The 16,156-nt window shown below is 42.7% G+C and overlaps 1 protein-coding gene across 15 annotated transcripts in view; it reads left to right on the top strand.

The window, feature by feature from the left end:
* Positions 1-1,130: 1,130 nt before the first annotated feature.
* The window catches only part of AGFG1 (ArfGAP with FG repeats 1), a 69,707-nt gene continuing 54,681 nt past the window's right edge, over positions 1,131-16,156 (top strand). For 3 of the 15 annotated variants that reach the window (XM_048865150.2, XM_048865140.2, XM_048865137.2), the window contains exon 1: positions 1,131-1,569. In XM_048865150.2, the coding sequence (XP_048721107.1) occupies positions 1,403-1,569 (167 nt within the window). In that variant the 5' untranslated portion in view covers positions 1,131-1,402. The remainder of the gene's footprint in view (positions 1,570-16,156) is intronic. The other 12 variants (XM_048865136.2, XM_048865141.2, XM_048865139.2 and 9 more) reach the window with 7 other exon arrangements.

Here is a 16,156-nt window from a genome sequence, read left to right as displayed (position 1 = left end):
ACCAACTTCTGTTGGTGAGAGAGACAAAAGTGTTGAGATACACAGAGTTGTTCTTCCGGTCTGGGAAAGGTAGCCACAGCGTCACAGCTAAATACAACAAGCGGCTGTGGAACAGATTGTTTAGCATCAGTATTTAGCACATATTCTAGCACAGTATTTAGCACAGAGACTTGCAAGTGAAGTGACCTGATAACACTTCTGCAGTCTAACAAAAAGGGGGGTTTAGCGGGTTACAGATTGTTTTAATACACCATAAATCCAGTGGTTTTTTTACAACCATGATTGTTCGTGTCTAGCAATGTTATGAATGTTAAGCTCCCAGGCTCACCTTTTAACCATATTATGCAGGTTTTTCTTGAGGACGGAGATTCAGATATGGAATGATCGTTTTGTGAAAAGTGTTTGCCCACAAGCGACATGGTGCTTTTGTCTTTTATAATTTTTCTGTGGGAGTTCATTTGAGAGCAACAACACTGCAAACATGACAATGACATTCACATTCCTGAAAAACTTTCTGTGAGCCCTGTCTCTGTTGTATGTCAGCAAGGGCTTGGTCGCATTCAGGGGAGTGCTGACTGGTGGAAATTTTTCCTTCAAAACTGTTTTCTGATGGAAAACTGGAGTTTCAACTAAATGATACGTTTGGGAAAAGTGCTGCAGAAAACGTTGGTATTTAATCAAAATGCCAAACCTGTGAAAACTGCGTGTGTGTGTGTGTGTGTGGGGGGGGCTGCAACAATGTTTTGACTGTTGATGCTTTGCCAAGAAGCTGACAGTCTGAAAAAGGGGTTTGGAAATGTAAAAGCTTGAGTTGTGGTCAAGTGTCCACAGGAACCTCCTCCTCCCACCGCCTTTTGGGCTAGCTCTAGGTCTGCCTTATTGGGGAATCCAGGAAGTGGGCGGGCGGAAGACACCCTCCCTCTAACACACCCATCCGAATCCCTCCTTTTCGCCCTCGCCCCTCCCTGGCCTTTCCTCCCCACCTCGGCCACTCCAGGTAAGAGCCCCAGTGGCCACGCCTTTGTCGGGTTGAGATCGGGGAGCTGCGCGTCCCCCCCGCCGGCAGGGGGCGCTGCAGGCAGCCACCGCACTCGGCGCAGCCGTCCCAGGCCCCCGCCTCGGGCCCGCTCTCCTTGTCTGATCCCGCAACGCCTAGGTGTCGCGCAGGTTCCGCCTAAGCTCGTTATTCAGCCGCCCCAGGCCCCGCTCCTGGCCTCCTCGGCGCCGCTCCCCCGTTGCGCGCGGGCCTGGTCCCGGTCCCGGTCCCGACCCCTCCCCCCGAGGCCGAGGGGGGCCCGCCGCCGCCGCCTTCCCTCAACCCCCGGGCCCCTGCGTGCCGCCGCCGCCGCCCGGTGTGTGCGGGGCCCGGCTCCTGCCGGCTTCTCCCCTCCCAGGCGGGGCGATGGCCGCGAGCGCCAAGCGGAAGCAGGAGGAGAAGCACCTGAAGCTGCTGCGGGAGATGAGCAGCCTCCCGCCCAACCGCAAGTGCTTCGACTGCGACCAGCGCGGCCCCACCTACACCGACATGACTGTGGGCAGCTTCGTGTGCACCTCCTGCTCCGGCATCCTGTGAGTGCGGGCCGGGCCGGGCCGGGGCCGGGAGAGGGGGGTCCCGGCTGGCTCTCGCCTGGGGCGTTTGCCTCGGGTGGGTGATTCTCTTGCGAGGGCAAGTTCCCTTCCTTCTCCTCCTCCGTTGGCGGGGGGTGGGCGGCGGTGCGAAGGCCGGTAACCGTTGGTGATCTCGCAAGGCTGTTTGAACGTATCCAGCAACGGCGCTTAGTTTGCCCTGGGGGATTGAACCGGAGAACGGCCTGATTTCACTTCTCTGGGCTGGGTTTTACTACCCTGCTGATCCTTTAATTTTAATTAGTCTTCTGAGTTCGCTTAACACTGTGGTGTACCGGGAGTCATTATTTTAGCACTTGGAAAATGATTATACGAGACTAATAACGTGGGTTAGGGGAGTTAGGGGCCTGATCTTGCAAGCATGTATTCATATGAATAGTTGTGTGACCCTATTTAGTCCAAGCTCTTGCAAGATTGAGTCTCAAATCACTTACAATTTCTATATTTTTAGTTTTTAAAATGTATTTTTAAGCAACACTAGGGGGATGTTTGGAAGGGAGGGAAGCAAACTACTCATTTTCATGACTATTTTTCTCAAAATAATGGAAGGATTAATTCTAAAATAAATACTGACAAAGTACCTGTTGCTAGTAAGGTAAATCATTGTTTTTGATACATATTTTAGTTCATAAAATTGTGATGCATGAAGGGTCATGATGAGGTAGGACAGAATTTGTGGAATTCCAGGCTGTCAAACAGTTTGCTTCTATAAATGAGTTGGTTTTCTTCGACTGGATTAAAGTTTAAACTGTGGAAAGTACAGGAGATAGTTTGGTAGAATTTTCATGTGATAATGGTAACTTTATCTTTAAGCTGTCCAAAGTTACTGGAAATGAAACTCTGTTGAAATTTCAAGAATGTTTTCCGGTTGCTGTACCGAAATACAGAATTGATTCATTATGAATTGCTGTGCTTACACGTGTGCTGTACAAATAATGGACCCAACAGCCTTCCATATCTTCCTTTGCCTCACCCCCATCCCCCACCAGAAAGAAGTGAATGAAATCAGAAGCATTGAAGAGCAGTTGGTTTTAAAGGGTATCTTGTAAACTCATCTGTGTAACTTTAGTCATATTGGCTTCAGTGAGATGGATAAAGCTTTGCATGTGCAGATGTTTACTGCTTTGAGTTTTAAAGGAAGGAAGCAATTTGACAGTGTTTAGGCAGTAAATATTATTTCATTAGATGACTTGGGTTTGTATATTGAATTCAGAAATCCAAATAACCTAGCTCTTTATATTGAATGGGAATGAAAAAGTGTGTGTGGGGGGGAGATAGCAATTGCAAACTAAGTGTCTTGGTATAACACTGGTAGCTTTAAAAAAAGCAAACAAGTTAGTTCCATGCTGCATTTCCTTTGAATAAGCTTTTTATACCACTAGACTCCTAATTAATCTTGCTTTTCCTTTTCTTTTCATTGTGTTTTGCTCAGATGTCTCTTCACATGTGTATACTTGTGTGAAGGCCATTCAAAATTGAAAAGTGAGCTCAGATTGTGGAAATGTGAATGGGCTTTAGAGTTGGATGTATACTTGGTTCCTAAAGCAGCCAATTCAAAGTAATAAATTATCTGTGCTTATCTTAAAATAGTTTTGAATATGCTGTACATAAGCTTAATGACTGGATACGTTCCTTCTGCTTAAACTGATAGCACATTTAAATTACTCATAACAGTACTATTTTTAATTGGCAGGCTGGCTATTTTAAATAAACATGAGCACATGTGATATACAAAAAGTGACTTCAGTTGGGATGCAAGTGACTTGGATCCCTTCTAGCTCACCAGTTAGCGCTTCTGTTTATGGACCACTGAGGTCTATAGTCCAGTCTACAATAAGAGGAAGGATTCACCCACAGCAAGTCAAACTGCAGGATGTGGGCTGCTAATTGTCTAGCCACCACTGGTAGACGCTACACATGCATACAAATACAAAGATATCCTTTGAGGGAGAGCTTCTTAGTCTTTTGATATAATTTGTTAATCTTCTAATAAAGTAAAAATAAAGTCATTGCCCAGCGTTTCTAAATATGCAATGTGTGTTTAAAATACTAAGGAAGTGGCTACTATTTTTACAAATAGAGTAAATAGCAATTAAAAGGTCTTTAAAAATTGTAATATTTTGTTTGAAATAAACTTAGTCTCAGACTTTCATTTTGGCTTATAATTTCTTCATATATCGTGTATTCTGAATCAAGAAAAGGCCATAATAGTTATGTAAGAACCTGTCCATATCCAATTTATGCTTTCTTTGCAGAGTGAGTTAATATACTTAATGCTGATACAAGTAACACTTGTCTAATAGCTAGGACTGTTGCTGGTGTTTCTCTAAGGGCACATCTTCACTGGCAATGTTAAAGCACTGCCGCGGCAGCACTTTAACGTGGCTATGTAGTCGCGACTCTATAAAACCCACCTTCTCGAGGGGCATAGCTACCAGTGCTGGGAGCACGGCTTCCAGCACTGGTGCACTGTCTACACTGGCACTTTACAGCACTGACACTTGCAGCGCACAGGGGTGGTTTTTTTCCCCCCACACCGCTGAGCGAGAAAGTTGGAGCACTGTAAAGTGCCAGTGTAGACAAGCCCTTAGTCTTGCTGTCTCATTGTCTTTCAGAAGTTTCACTCAGTATTCATGTCAAAATGGAACTATAATTCAAACCAACTTGTTTCTTACTACAAACATAATTTTTAATGTGGAATTCAACAGTGATGAGAGAGAGAACTTAGAAGTAGAGCAAGATTTTAAACTGTTAGCTTCTGCATATGGTCTCATTCAAAATTACCCTAAAATTACTGTAGTTCATATAGTTTTGACACCTACTGCAGTGGTTGTGGTTTGGAATTATTTACTGTAGAGCTTTATTCATGCAATTTATCACATCATCTGTTTCATACTCTACAGTAACAGATACAGTTTTTCCTATGTTCCAATTTTAATTTTTGTTTGAAACTATTGTTTCAAAATGTACTTCCTTTGTAGTATAGTGAGACAGTTATTTCAAATCTAAAATGCATTGTGCAATGATGGAACATCAGGTTCTTATTCTGCAGATTAAAGTGGCACTTAATTTTGGTTCAGATATTATTTTGGAAGAGGGGAATTATGTAAATAGTGGAAAAATTTATACTTAAGGTTGTTTCAGATATTATTATTGTCAGCATTAAACTTTTAAAGCTGGTATTCAGTTACCTTCAGAAGATTTTTCCAGAATTTGTCTGATGAAGTCTAACTGTATAGATCATACTTTATTTTGACTAAGACTGATAAATATATAGCATTGCTCCTCTCCAACAACCTCCTGTCAGCTTTTGTAATTAAGGTGTGGGAGAAAAGAAACTTGCAGTGCAAACTAGGTTTAATTCAAATAGGTGATCTTTATTGCTGTCCACTTCCAACTCTCTCCAAAATAGTCTTATTAGCTTGCTCAGTGTCACAGAAGATGTGTCCATGGTGAAAAAACAAGTATGTCTTTGTTGTGAAAACATTGGTCTTGACTTGATAGTTAAAGTTGTATTTTGTACTTAAATCAGGAATTAAAACTATGTTTGAGGTTTGATAACCTCTGGGTAAGGCATTAGGGAAACACTTCCTAACTGTAACGGCATTTAAACACAAACCAATTATCTAGGTCTGTTATCAGTGGTTCTCAATCTGTGGTCCGTGGACCACCTGTGGTCCACGAGCTCCATTCAGGTGGTCCGCGGATAGTTCACTCTAAGGTGTGTGCCTGGGCAGCCGCACACAAGAGAAGGAAGGGCCTAATTAGTGGAGGTGCACAAGGATGGGTCCGCTAATTTGGTGCTTGGATCCTGGAGAAGATGCACAGGTAAGGTGAGGTGGTGGCCTGGTGTGGGGGGGGAAATAGCGGGTAGACGGGAGGGGGCAGTGGAGTGAGAAGATGGGGTGAAGGGAATTTGGGACGTGCAGGGTTGCGGTGGCCAGAGAAAGAGACGACTTTTCCCAGTTCCAGGGCTGCGGCTGCTGGGGAGAGCCCCCCCCCCCCCTTTCTTCCTAGCCTCAGCTCAGGGGCTGCCGCGTTGGGGGGGGAGAGGGCACATCCACTGCATTAGAAAGGTAAGACTACTGATATTAAAATATGAATTGTGTGCTTTTATTTGTAGAACAAAAAAAGTTAATTACCGTTTTTTTATATAGCGCTTTTAACCAAGTGCTTTACAATAGTTAGCTAACGGTACAGATAACATTTGGAAAGATCATTGAGTGGTCCACCGAGACCCTCAGCAATTTTCAAGTGGTCTGGGGGGTGGGCGGGAGTTTGAGAACCACTGATCTAGAGAGGTTATGAAATCTCCATTATTGCAGGTTTAGACGTGTTAGACAAACGCCTGTCAGTGATGGTCTAGGTAATACTTAGTCCTACCTCACTGCAGTGGACTAATGACCTATTGAGTTCCCTTCTAGTTCTAAGTTTTTTTTTGTTTTTTTTTTTAATTCTAATTGGGATTCATGCTCAGTTGAACCAAGGAAACCCCTCGTCTCGCATTCATTTATAAGATGAATTTATCTCTCAAATGAAATCTAAATATAATTGTCTATAATTTTCAGAAATTCAGAAGGATGTTTTAGTATCGACAATATGAGACTTTACTTTCTATATATTATAGATACAACAGTTGTGTGGTTCTATAGTCTGATTTAGTGGTCTGTAACAGACTCCTACTAAACTTAAACACTTGTTAGATTTAAGTTTGTCTTAATATGTGGAAACTGGTGGATTCCATAGGTTAATAGAATTTGAAGTCGTACAGTTAGCTTTAGCTCTGCTTTTGGCCCTCTCTTTGTTGCAAACGTACAACTATGGAACTGCAATACGTTACATCGGAACTGGCTCACTTGTGTCTCTTCTGGATGATAGTGACACATGACTGAACCCTTTCTACTCACTGGCTTTTTCACTGCTCTTTTGTAGCATCTTACAGTAAAAGCTCTTTTATCCAGCACTTCACCAACTGGCAAGCTCTGTAAACCAGCATTTCTGATCTGCACTGAAAGTCAGGTTTATATTGCGGTTGGTGCGGGGCTGGAACGGGGCTGGGTCATGGAAGGGGCTGTGGGGCATGCTCTGGGAGGAAGTTTGGTTCCGGGAGGGGGCATGGGGCAGGTGGTTGGGGGGTGTGTGTGTGTGTGGGGTTTGGGGTGCCAGATGCGCGTGGGAGCGCTCACCTCTGGCAGCCCCCCGCAAGCAGCTCTGCGTCCCTGCTGTTGCTGGCAGAGGCGCAGCCAGGCAGCTCTGCAGGCACGCTGCCCTTGCAGCTCCCAGCCAATTGGCCAGGAACTGCGGCCAATGGGAGCTGCAGGGGGCGGCGCCTGCAGATGGAGGCAGTGTGCCTGCTTGCAGAGCTGAACCACCTGGCCACGCCTCCACTTGAAGCAGCAGGGACAGGGAGCTGCTTGCGGGGGGCCATCGGAGGTGGGGGGGTTCCCCCTGTCTAGCACCTTGTGCCCCGCAACCCCCTCCTCCTCCCCACACTCCAACCCCCTCCCTCTGAGTTAACAGGCATTTTTAATTTAGTGGCACCCCTGTACCCCCAACTTGCTGGTTAAAAAAGCTTTTATTGTACTTTTGATTTAAATCAATTCTGTCTTGTTACAGTTGGAAAAATTACACCATTGCTCAGGGTAGCATCTATCTCTATCTACCTTAGGTATCTGTATGGCCCTGTGTCCCAGTTCCCTAAGTGACATGTCCAAGGTCACGCAGGAAGACTGGCAGATAAAGGACTCAAATCCACATCCTAGGCTAGTGCCCTAACTGCTGTTACTGTACAGTGCAAGAAATAACAGATACAGATTACCAAGAATGATATCACAGGTTTAACATGAAAGATTTTAACGTGATATGATCAGTTAAATCAGTTGTAATTCTGTCCTCCTGTGTGTTGGCCTTCTTAAAAGACAAAATTAGCATATTTAACTATTTGAGTTGCTTAAAGTGTAGTATTGGCATAGCTCCACCAATACACCCAGCTTTTATAGCTATGTGAGGATGCTTGCGCACATGCTTTAGATTGTCTTGGCACACTGTGTTGTGGCGCTGTCATAAATATAAAGGGAAGGGTAAACCCCTTTGAAATCCCTCCTGGCCAGGGGAAAGCTCCTCTCACCTGTAAAGGGTTAAGAAGCTAAAGGTAACCTCGCTGGCACCTGACCAAAATGACCAATGAGGAGACAAGATACTTTCAAAAGCTGGGAGGAGGGAGAGAAACAAAGTGTCTGGGTCTGTCTGTAGTCGTCTTGGCCAGGGACAGAACAGGAATGGAGTCTTAGAACTTTTAGTAAGTAATCTAGCTAGGTATGTGTTAGATTATGATTTCTTTAAATGGCTGAGAAAAGAATTGTGCTGAATAGAATAACTATTTCTGTCTGTATATCTTTTTTGTAACTTAAGGTTTTGCCTAGAGGGGTTCTCTATGTTTTTGAATCTAATTACCCTGTAAGATATCTACCATCCTGATTTTACAGGGGGGATTTCTTTATTTCTATTTACTGCTATTTTTTATTAAAAGTCTTCTTGTAAAAAACTGAATGCTTTTTCATTGTTCTCAGATCCAAGGGTTTGGGTCTGTGGTCACCTATGCAAATTGGTGAGGCTTTTTATCCAACATTTCCCAGGAGAGGGGGGGGGGGTGCAAGTGTTGGGAGGATTGTTCATTGTTCTTAAGATCCAAGGGTCTGGGTCTGTAGTCACCTAGGCAAATTGGTGAGGCTTTTTACCAAACCTTGTCCAGGAAGTGGGGTGCAAGGTTTTGGGAAGTATTTTGGGGGGAAAGACGCGTCCAAACAGGTCTTCCCCAGTAACCAGTATTAGTTTGGTGGTGGTAGCGGCCATTCCAAGGATAACGGGTGTAATATTTTGTACCTTGGGGAAGTTTTGACCTAAGCTGGTAAAGATAAGCTTAGGAGGTTTTTCATGCAGGTCCCCACATCTGTACCCTAGAGTTCAGAGTGGGGGAGGAACCTTGACAGGCGCCTTTCATTTAAAACTCCATAGTTTTTTGAAGTGGGCTCAGAAGGGGTAAACATTCTTCTTTTGCTCTCCCATTAGTGGCCGTTCAGTGGCAATGTTCACCTAAGGGCTTTTAAGCCTTTTGAATTTCCTTTGTAGTTTTTCTTCTCTTAGTGCATTTTTAATAGGAAGGGTCTGAAATTGATTTCCAGCTAAAATTTGTCTCTGATAATCACTTTCTTACTATTTTTTTAAATTCTCTGTAGAATCTGGGAGAGGGGGCATTCTATGAATCTGTATGTGGGTGTGACATCACTGCATATATACTAAACAAAAACACCTTCGAATTTTTTTTCACAGCCATGTTTTGCATTAGGGTTGTTAAGCTCAAAACATTCTTGACATACAGCCACAAAATAAAGTGGTCTCCTAATGGTACATTTCCTTCTACTTCTCCACTTGCTGGCACAGTCCACTGTGCTCCACTGTCATTTACCACATCCTTAAATCAAAAGGAGTACTTGTGGCACCTCAGAGACTAACCAATTTATTTGAGCCCAAGCTTTCGTGAGCTACAGCTCACTTCATCGGATGCAGTGAGCTGTAGCTCACGTAAGTTTATGCTCAAATAAATTGGTTAGTCTCTGAGGTGCCACAAGTACTCCTTTTCTTTTTGCGAATACAGACTAACACAGCTGCTACTCTGAAACCTATCCTTAAATCAATCTCCTAGGGATGCCTACATTCCATCACCACCTTTACCAAGCAACCCCCTTTAAAAGAAATCAAACAACAAGTATCCCCAACTAATAAGGTTGTTGGACTAATAACATATTAAGTTTGACAACCAAATGTCTTATGTTCATATTCATAAGAATGAGACTTAAAAAACATTTATGCAATTATCAGTAGTAACTGATGCAATAGAGCATCCATCTTGTGGTGGTACAATGCTTTGTCATGCTGGGGATTAGAGGTTGTGGTCAAAATTTCCTTGTCTTATAAGGGAGCAGGTGCTGGGAGGGTTGCTGAGATAGTGTACTTAGCCTTTGGTAGTGCAAGAGGGTGGCCTTCTCTTTATGGATTGGTATATGTCCCTCAGGCAGGATGTCTGACTGTTTTGCTTCACTGGGAATAAGGGCCTATTCCCCTTATGCCACATCAGATGTGCTATTTGCAAAGGAGAAAAACATGGTTTTCTTTGAGCTTGGGCTATTGTGCTGTTTAGGATGAGCATTCTGATCTTGGAACAAAATGCGTTTGCAAGGGCAACTACAAAAAGATGCACAAAAACTGGCTCTAGGTCTGTATTTTCAATACTTAATCTCCAATGACAACCTGTCAAGGTTCCTCCCCCACTCTGAACTCTAGGGTACAGATGTGGGGACCTCAATGAAAAACCTCCTAAGCTTATCTTTACCAGCTTAGGTCAAAACTTCCCCAAGGTACAAAATATTCCACCCGTTGTCCTTGGACTGGCCGCTACCACCAAATTAATACTGGTTACTGGGGAAGAGCTGTTTGGACGCGTCCTTCCCCCCAAAATACTTCCCAAAACCTTGCACCCCACTTCCTGGACAAGGTTTGGTAAAAAGCCTCACCAATTTGCCTAGGTGACTACAGACCCAGACCCTTGGATCTTAAGAACAATGAACAATCCTCCCAACACTTGCACCCCCCCTCTCCTGGGAAATGTTGGATAAAAAGCCTCACCAATTTGCATAGGTGACCACAGACCCAAACCCTTGGATCTGAGAACAATGAAAAAGCATTCAGTTTCTTACAAGAAGACTTTTAATAAAAATAGCAGTAAATAGAAATAAAGAAATCCCCCCCTGTAAAATCAGGATGGTAGATATCTTACAGGGTAATTAGATTCAAAAACATAGAGAACCCCTCTAGGCAAAACCTTAAGTTACAAAAAAGATACACAGACAGAAATAGTTATTCTATTCAGCACAATTCTTTTCTCAGCCATTTAAAGAAATCATAATCTAACACATACCTAGCTAGATTACTTACTAAAAGTTCTAAGACTCCATTCCTGATCTATCCCCGGCAGAAAACCAGTATATAGACAGAGACACAGACCCTTTGTTTCTCTCCCTCCTCCCAGCTTTTGAAAGTATCTTGGCTCCTCATTGGTCATTTTGGTCAGGTGCCAGCGAGGTTACCTTTAGCTTCTTAACCCTTTACAGGTGAGAGGATATTTCCCCTGGCCAGGAGGGATTTCAAAGGGGTTTACCCTTCCCTTTATATTTATGACAGAGGAATTGGGAAAATATCTGCTGCGAATGTGAGAATACAGATTGCACACAGGAGATGCTGGGGTCAGATTACTCAAATAGTTTAAAATATGCTGTTCTAGCTAGTCACTCCCACATCTGGTTCTTGATAGAGATAAAAACAAGGAGTGGTGATTGCATTACAGAATCTCATCCTAAAGTACAGATATGTTTAAAACACTAAACATATGTCATCCTGTGATTCCACGTTGGACGTGAACAATGAAAATTTATTCCTCCGCTCTGTCTCTCTTGCAAGTATGTTAAATGCATCTTTTTTGAAAGATGTTCTGAATAATAGGAGCTGACTAGAGAAATGTAAGATGACCTTTTAAAAAAAAAAAACCAAAAAAAAAAAAACCCCAAAAAACCCAAACATTATTATACAACATTACATATTCTAACCCATTCATCTTGTGGTAAGGGTTTCTAATAATTATTACTCCTAGGGGAATTCTGTGCGCACACAGAAAATGTCATCCGTCCCCGCCTCCGGCAGATTTCTTTGCTTCCTGAAGAAAGTGACATGGAAGCAAAGGGAAGCAGGGTCGGGGGCAATACCCCCCAAACAGAGGAGAGATGGGGGGCACACGGCATCACATGCCACTGAGGCACCCCCATTCCTGCCAGCACAGAACTGCCCAGCTGTTGGAGCTTGCCAATGGGCTCTGCAGCAGTATGCTGGTTACTAGTGCCAGTTGTGTTCCCTCTCTGTGAGGACAACAGTGAGTACCTGTGGTGGGAGAGATGGGGTAAAGGGGGTGGGGGAGGGAGAGGCAGTTGGGGAAGGAAGGAGGAGGGATGTGGGAGTGAGGGGAGGAGGATGGGACAGGGAACAATTTGGGGAGAGAAGGGGAGGGGATGCAGAAAAGAAGGGGACGGGAAATCTGGATCAGGGGAGTGGGAGCCTGGCATGCGGCGTTTCCCCTCTGCTGCAGCTGGGGCTCCCCCGTTAAGCAGGCCCACTCAACCCCCACCCTGATGAGTCCCCTGCACCCAGTCCCTCCCCTCCCATTGAGCCCAAACCACCTTCACCTGGACCTCCCTGCAGAGTCCCATTGCTTCTGCATCCGGAATACCCCCCATAAGACCCTATGTATCCATATCCCGCACTGAGCCACTCCATGCCAAGATTGCACCACACAGGACCCTCTTACCCCAGGACCCTCTTACCCCATGCCTGGATTTCCTCCACCCCCAACCCCTCCACACTTAAATTCTACTAGATTGAGCCTGCCTGCCCGCACCTGGCATGGAGGGGCAGGGCCGGTCCTTAGGCTGCACCAAACCCTGACACAGCACAATGGCCAAGTCCCTGTCCCGGGGGAGCTGCAGTCCCACCTCCATGCATCCAGTGGCCTGTGCTCCCCACTGCCGTACTGCAGCCTCCACATTCATTTATTGATAAATAAAATTGGCAGAATTTTAAAATATTGTGTGCAGAATTCTTATTTCTTTTATGCGACATTCCCTTGGGAGTAAATTATGGACTACTGTTGTCAGCATTTGCAACAGATTTGTTTAGCTGCAGTTCTGTGTATAGAATTTCCTTTCAATTGTGTTGTGATTGGGAGTGCTCCTTTAAAAAAATTTAGCTCAGATGGAGGAGAGAGGTCCTAAAGATATGCAAAAATATTATGATCAGGTGGAAACAGCATTGAAATCTCCTGGTAACTGGATGCATTTATAAATGAGGTTAATGCAAGTACTGAGTGTTAAATGCTGCTTTGTATTTAACATGCTTTTTTATTAACTTTAATTGTAAGATGCATTTTCAATTTAAAACTTTTCATATTTGTTTAAATCATCCATTTAACACATTTTGTATAATTCCATGTTTAATATAGAGCATGCTTTTATTTAACACTTTTTAAATATGTGAGATGTCTGTAGACTTTTCCAAACTAAGTTTTATACACTGATGTGGAATATTTAACAGTCATATCCTATCAACAGTTTTTGGAGACCAGAATCTGTAAATAAACTATCTTAGGCTTTGTCTACACTGCATATTACTCCAATATAACTTACGTCTCTCGGAGGTATGAATAATACACACCCTGAGTGATGTAAATTATAGCGACCTAAGCGCCGATGTGGAGAGCGCTATGTCGGGGAGAGCTTCTCTTGCGGAGGCAGGAGTTATTAAGCTGATGGGAGAGCTCTCTCCTGTTGGCTTCAAGAGTCTTCACCAGAAACGCTGTAGTATAGGGATAGCCTTACTGAAGGGAGTACTAGGTACAATAGTGCTATTTAAAGTACCATGGAATCTTTAGTTATCACTATATAAAAATGGAACTGTTTACTCTGAGGTCTGACCTTATGTATAATTTGTCATATATGCTGCTTCTGATGGTGTAGATTACTTTTTACACATGACCAACACTGCTATAGTGACAAAAAATTTGGAAAGAATCTATTTCATTCTCTCAGTCTCGTACATTAGCATTAACTAAACTCCCAGTGAGTAATCTTCCTTTTTTAATTAGGACCATGCTGGTGCTTCTGTGCAGAAGCAGATGTGATAACAATTAAAGGACAGCAGGGTTGTAGGAGAAGACCTTTGTGAAAAACAAGGGAGTGATGTAAAAAGTGGGAAAGCTTGGAAAATAAGGTACTGTGACATGTGCCTCAATACTTACATTTATTTGGCATGCATGCATGCATAGGTTCTTATTTTTTATTTTATTTTTTTTGTGACAAGGGCTAAGACTGGGTATTGATGGTGAAATATGACTAAGGAGGGTTGGTAAGCCAGTCTATTAACTGTTTGGTCCTGGGGGCTGGCAGACAGGCAGCATATCAAAAAATATTTTGATGGATGGAATCTTCTGGAACTGCAGCAACTAGAAATAGAAGTGAATGGCTTTTGGATGATTGAAATTTAGAGAACAAGAGCATGCCAGAAGTAGTGAAACATTAATAACAGAGACCTAATAAATTATGTAGATTTGGGGAAAGCCAAAAAAAAAATTATATGGAAAATTTGTTTATTAAACATGAACATGGAAAAACTGTTAAAGCTGAGTGCAGGTTCTGTTCTGTGTATGTGACATGTAGATAGAATGGAGAAACATGAATTCTTGTGATGTGTTCAGTGATGTGTCTGTCTACTGGCAAAGATTTATTGCAGTCAAATGGCAAGAAAGGGAAAACTGTTTTGCAGCAAAATTCTTCCTTCTCTGCACTCTCCTTCTGTTTCGTCTTTGGCAGCATCATCACAAAGCATGGAGTTGTATGCTGAGGGCAGTAATATGGGTGACAATGAAAGTGGTGCTGGTTCTATTTCTTCATCTTCTGATAAGTTTAGCATTGAAAACTTACTCCTGGGAAGTCTTCTGATCTTCAAGTTGGAATTAACAAGTTTTTTCGGCGAGAATATCCTTTGACCAGAAGAACCAACTTGACCATATATTTGCCAGAGGTATTTATGCCAGCAATACACCATTTCATATAGTTGAAAATCTTTTAAGCTAGAAATTGTTGTAAATTACATCCAATTTATAAAGTACTGAGTAGGAAATGGCTTACAGGACCTCTTCCGAATGCCAAAGCAGATTATGTGAAAGAGAGAGGATTGACGTTCATATTGCACAAGCTGTCTCTGATGGATGTAGCAATATTCACAATGAGGGTACTATCAACTTCATAAGAACTTCACAACTAGTGCTTTACTTATTCTGATGCACAATTGAGGATTAGCACATAGCCCAATAAATTGGTGACCAGTTGAAAAATATAATCAATGAATTGGTTCCCAGAAGGTTATTTCCGTTAACTGACAATGTGGCTAATATGAAAGCTGCTTGGGCTTTGTTGATAATTGAGTATCCAAACCCTATGACGGATGTGCTGTCCTTACAACGTGGCTTCTCATTGGTGATGTTGAAGATCTGACCGCTCTCTGTGACATGACACAAGTGAAGAGCAGCGTGAAATTTTTCAGAAACACGCTGAAAAATGGTACTTGTTTAATTTAGTACAACATTCAGTTTTACCCATCTTGAGTAACCCATCTAGCACAACAAGGCTATCTGCTGTTAAATGCCTCAAAGAATTTCAGATATGCAAGAAGACTCTTCAGTCAGCCCTCGGTTGAAGAAGTGGTGGGGTCATATCCCTCTTCATCTCTTGGCCTAAACTGTAGCTCAGTCCATTCAGAATATGGAAAATAGTAGTTCTACATTGTATGAAGCCAAAAACAGGTTCCTGAGTATTAAGAAACGTATTTGTGTAGTGGACTGTGAAAAGAACAGTCCACTTACAAAATCTGAAGAGAAAAAGATTATAGACAAAATATCATTGAAAAATCAGGTGGTCGTTCCTGCACATAATACTGCCTACCTTCTTGATCCATGCTTCTAGGGCAAACCCTTTCTGAAGACAAATGTAATTCAACTTGTGACCTCTTAATGGCTGTTTGAAATGTTCAAAGGATATCCAAATGAATGAACAAACAGTGCTGATGGAGGTAGAAAATCTATAAAGCAAGAAGTGGCCCGTTCAGTTGCAAAGCAATGTGGAGTGCAGTCCCAGCAGTTAAATCAAAACACCTTGCTCCTTCATTGTGATGGAAAGGGGTGTCCTCCTTGCACTCTCGCTATGGTGGCGGAAATTTTTTAACACGTCCACGTACTGCTGCATGTGTAGAATGAAATTGGTCAGTTCAGGGAATCGTCCATTTGAAAACCAGGAATAGACTGAAGACCTTCGTTGCTGGGAAGCTGGTGACTGTGAATCACAATTTAAGATTACAGAAGAAAATGGCATCTGAAAAGATGACTCAGTAATCACGAGACAAAGAGGAAGAAGGGGACGCTGATGAATTTGACGCCAAAGATGTAAACGTAGCAGTTGAAGCTGGTAAAGAAAAATAACAAAAAGCAAGATGCTTGTAGAGTTGGCCACCTACTTAGCATAAGTGCATTTAAAAATGACTGTTTCTTGCATAATTGCTGTGTTTAATTTTTCTTTTGTAACTGTTCAGTCTTGAAGTCCATTCACATTTAAATGTTAACCTGTAAAATTAATTATTCTTTAATTTTCTAGAGCTTCATTTCATTGTTTTTCATTGTTCTAGTTAAAATAACTCAGTTCAGTCATTTGTTTTTGTAATTAAGCAAAAATACCTAAGGCTAGGGCTACTGGAGACCACCAAGTCTTACTTTTTTTTGTGACTGTTCTAATTTGTGCTTAAAATATGTCAGTTTTTTGACAACTGGTCAATAATTAGCCAAATGTTATCTTTGGACCAGTCTTGGGTTTTATGGACTGCA

Source organism: Caretta caretta, chromosome 9, assembly GCF_965140235.1.
Source record: "Caretta caretta isolate rCarCar2 chromosome 9, rCarCar1.hap1, whole genome shotgun sequence".
NCBI lineage: Eukaryota > Metazoa > Chordata > Testudines > Cheloniidae > Caretta > Caretta caretta.
The sequence above is the reverse complement of the archived record's forward strand: the minus strand, read 5'-3'. Positions and strand labels throughout refer to the sequence as shown.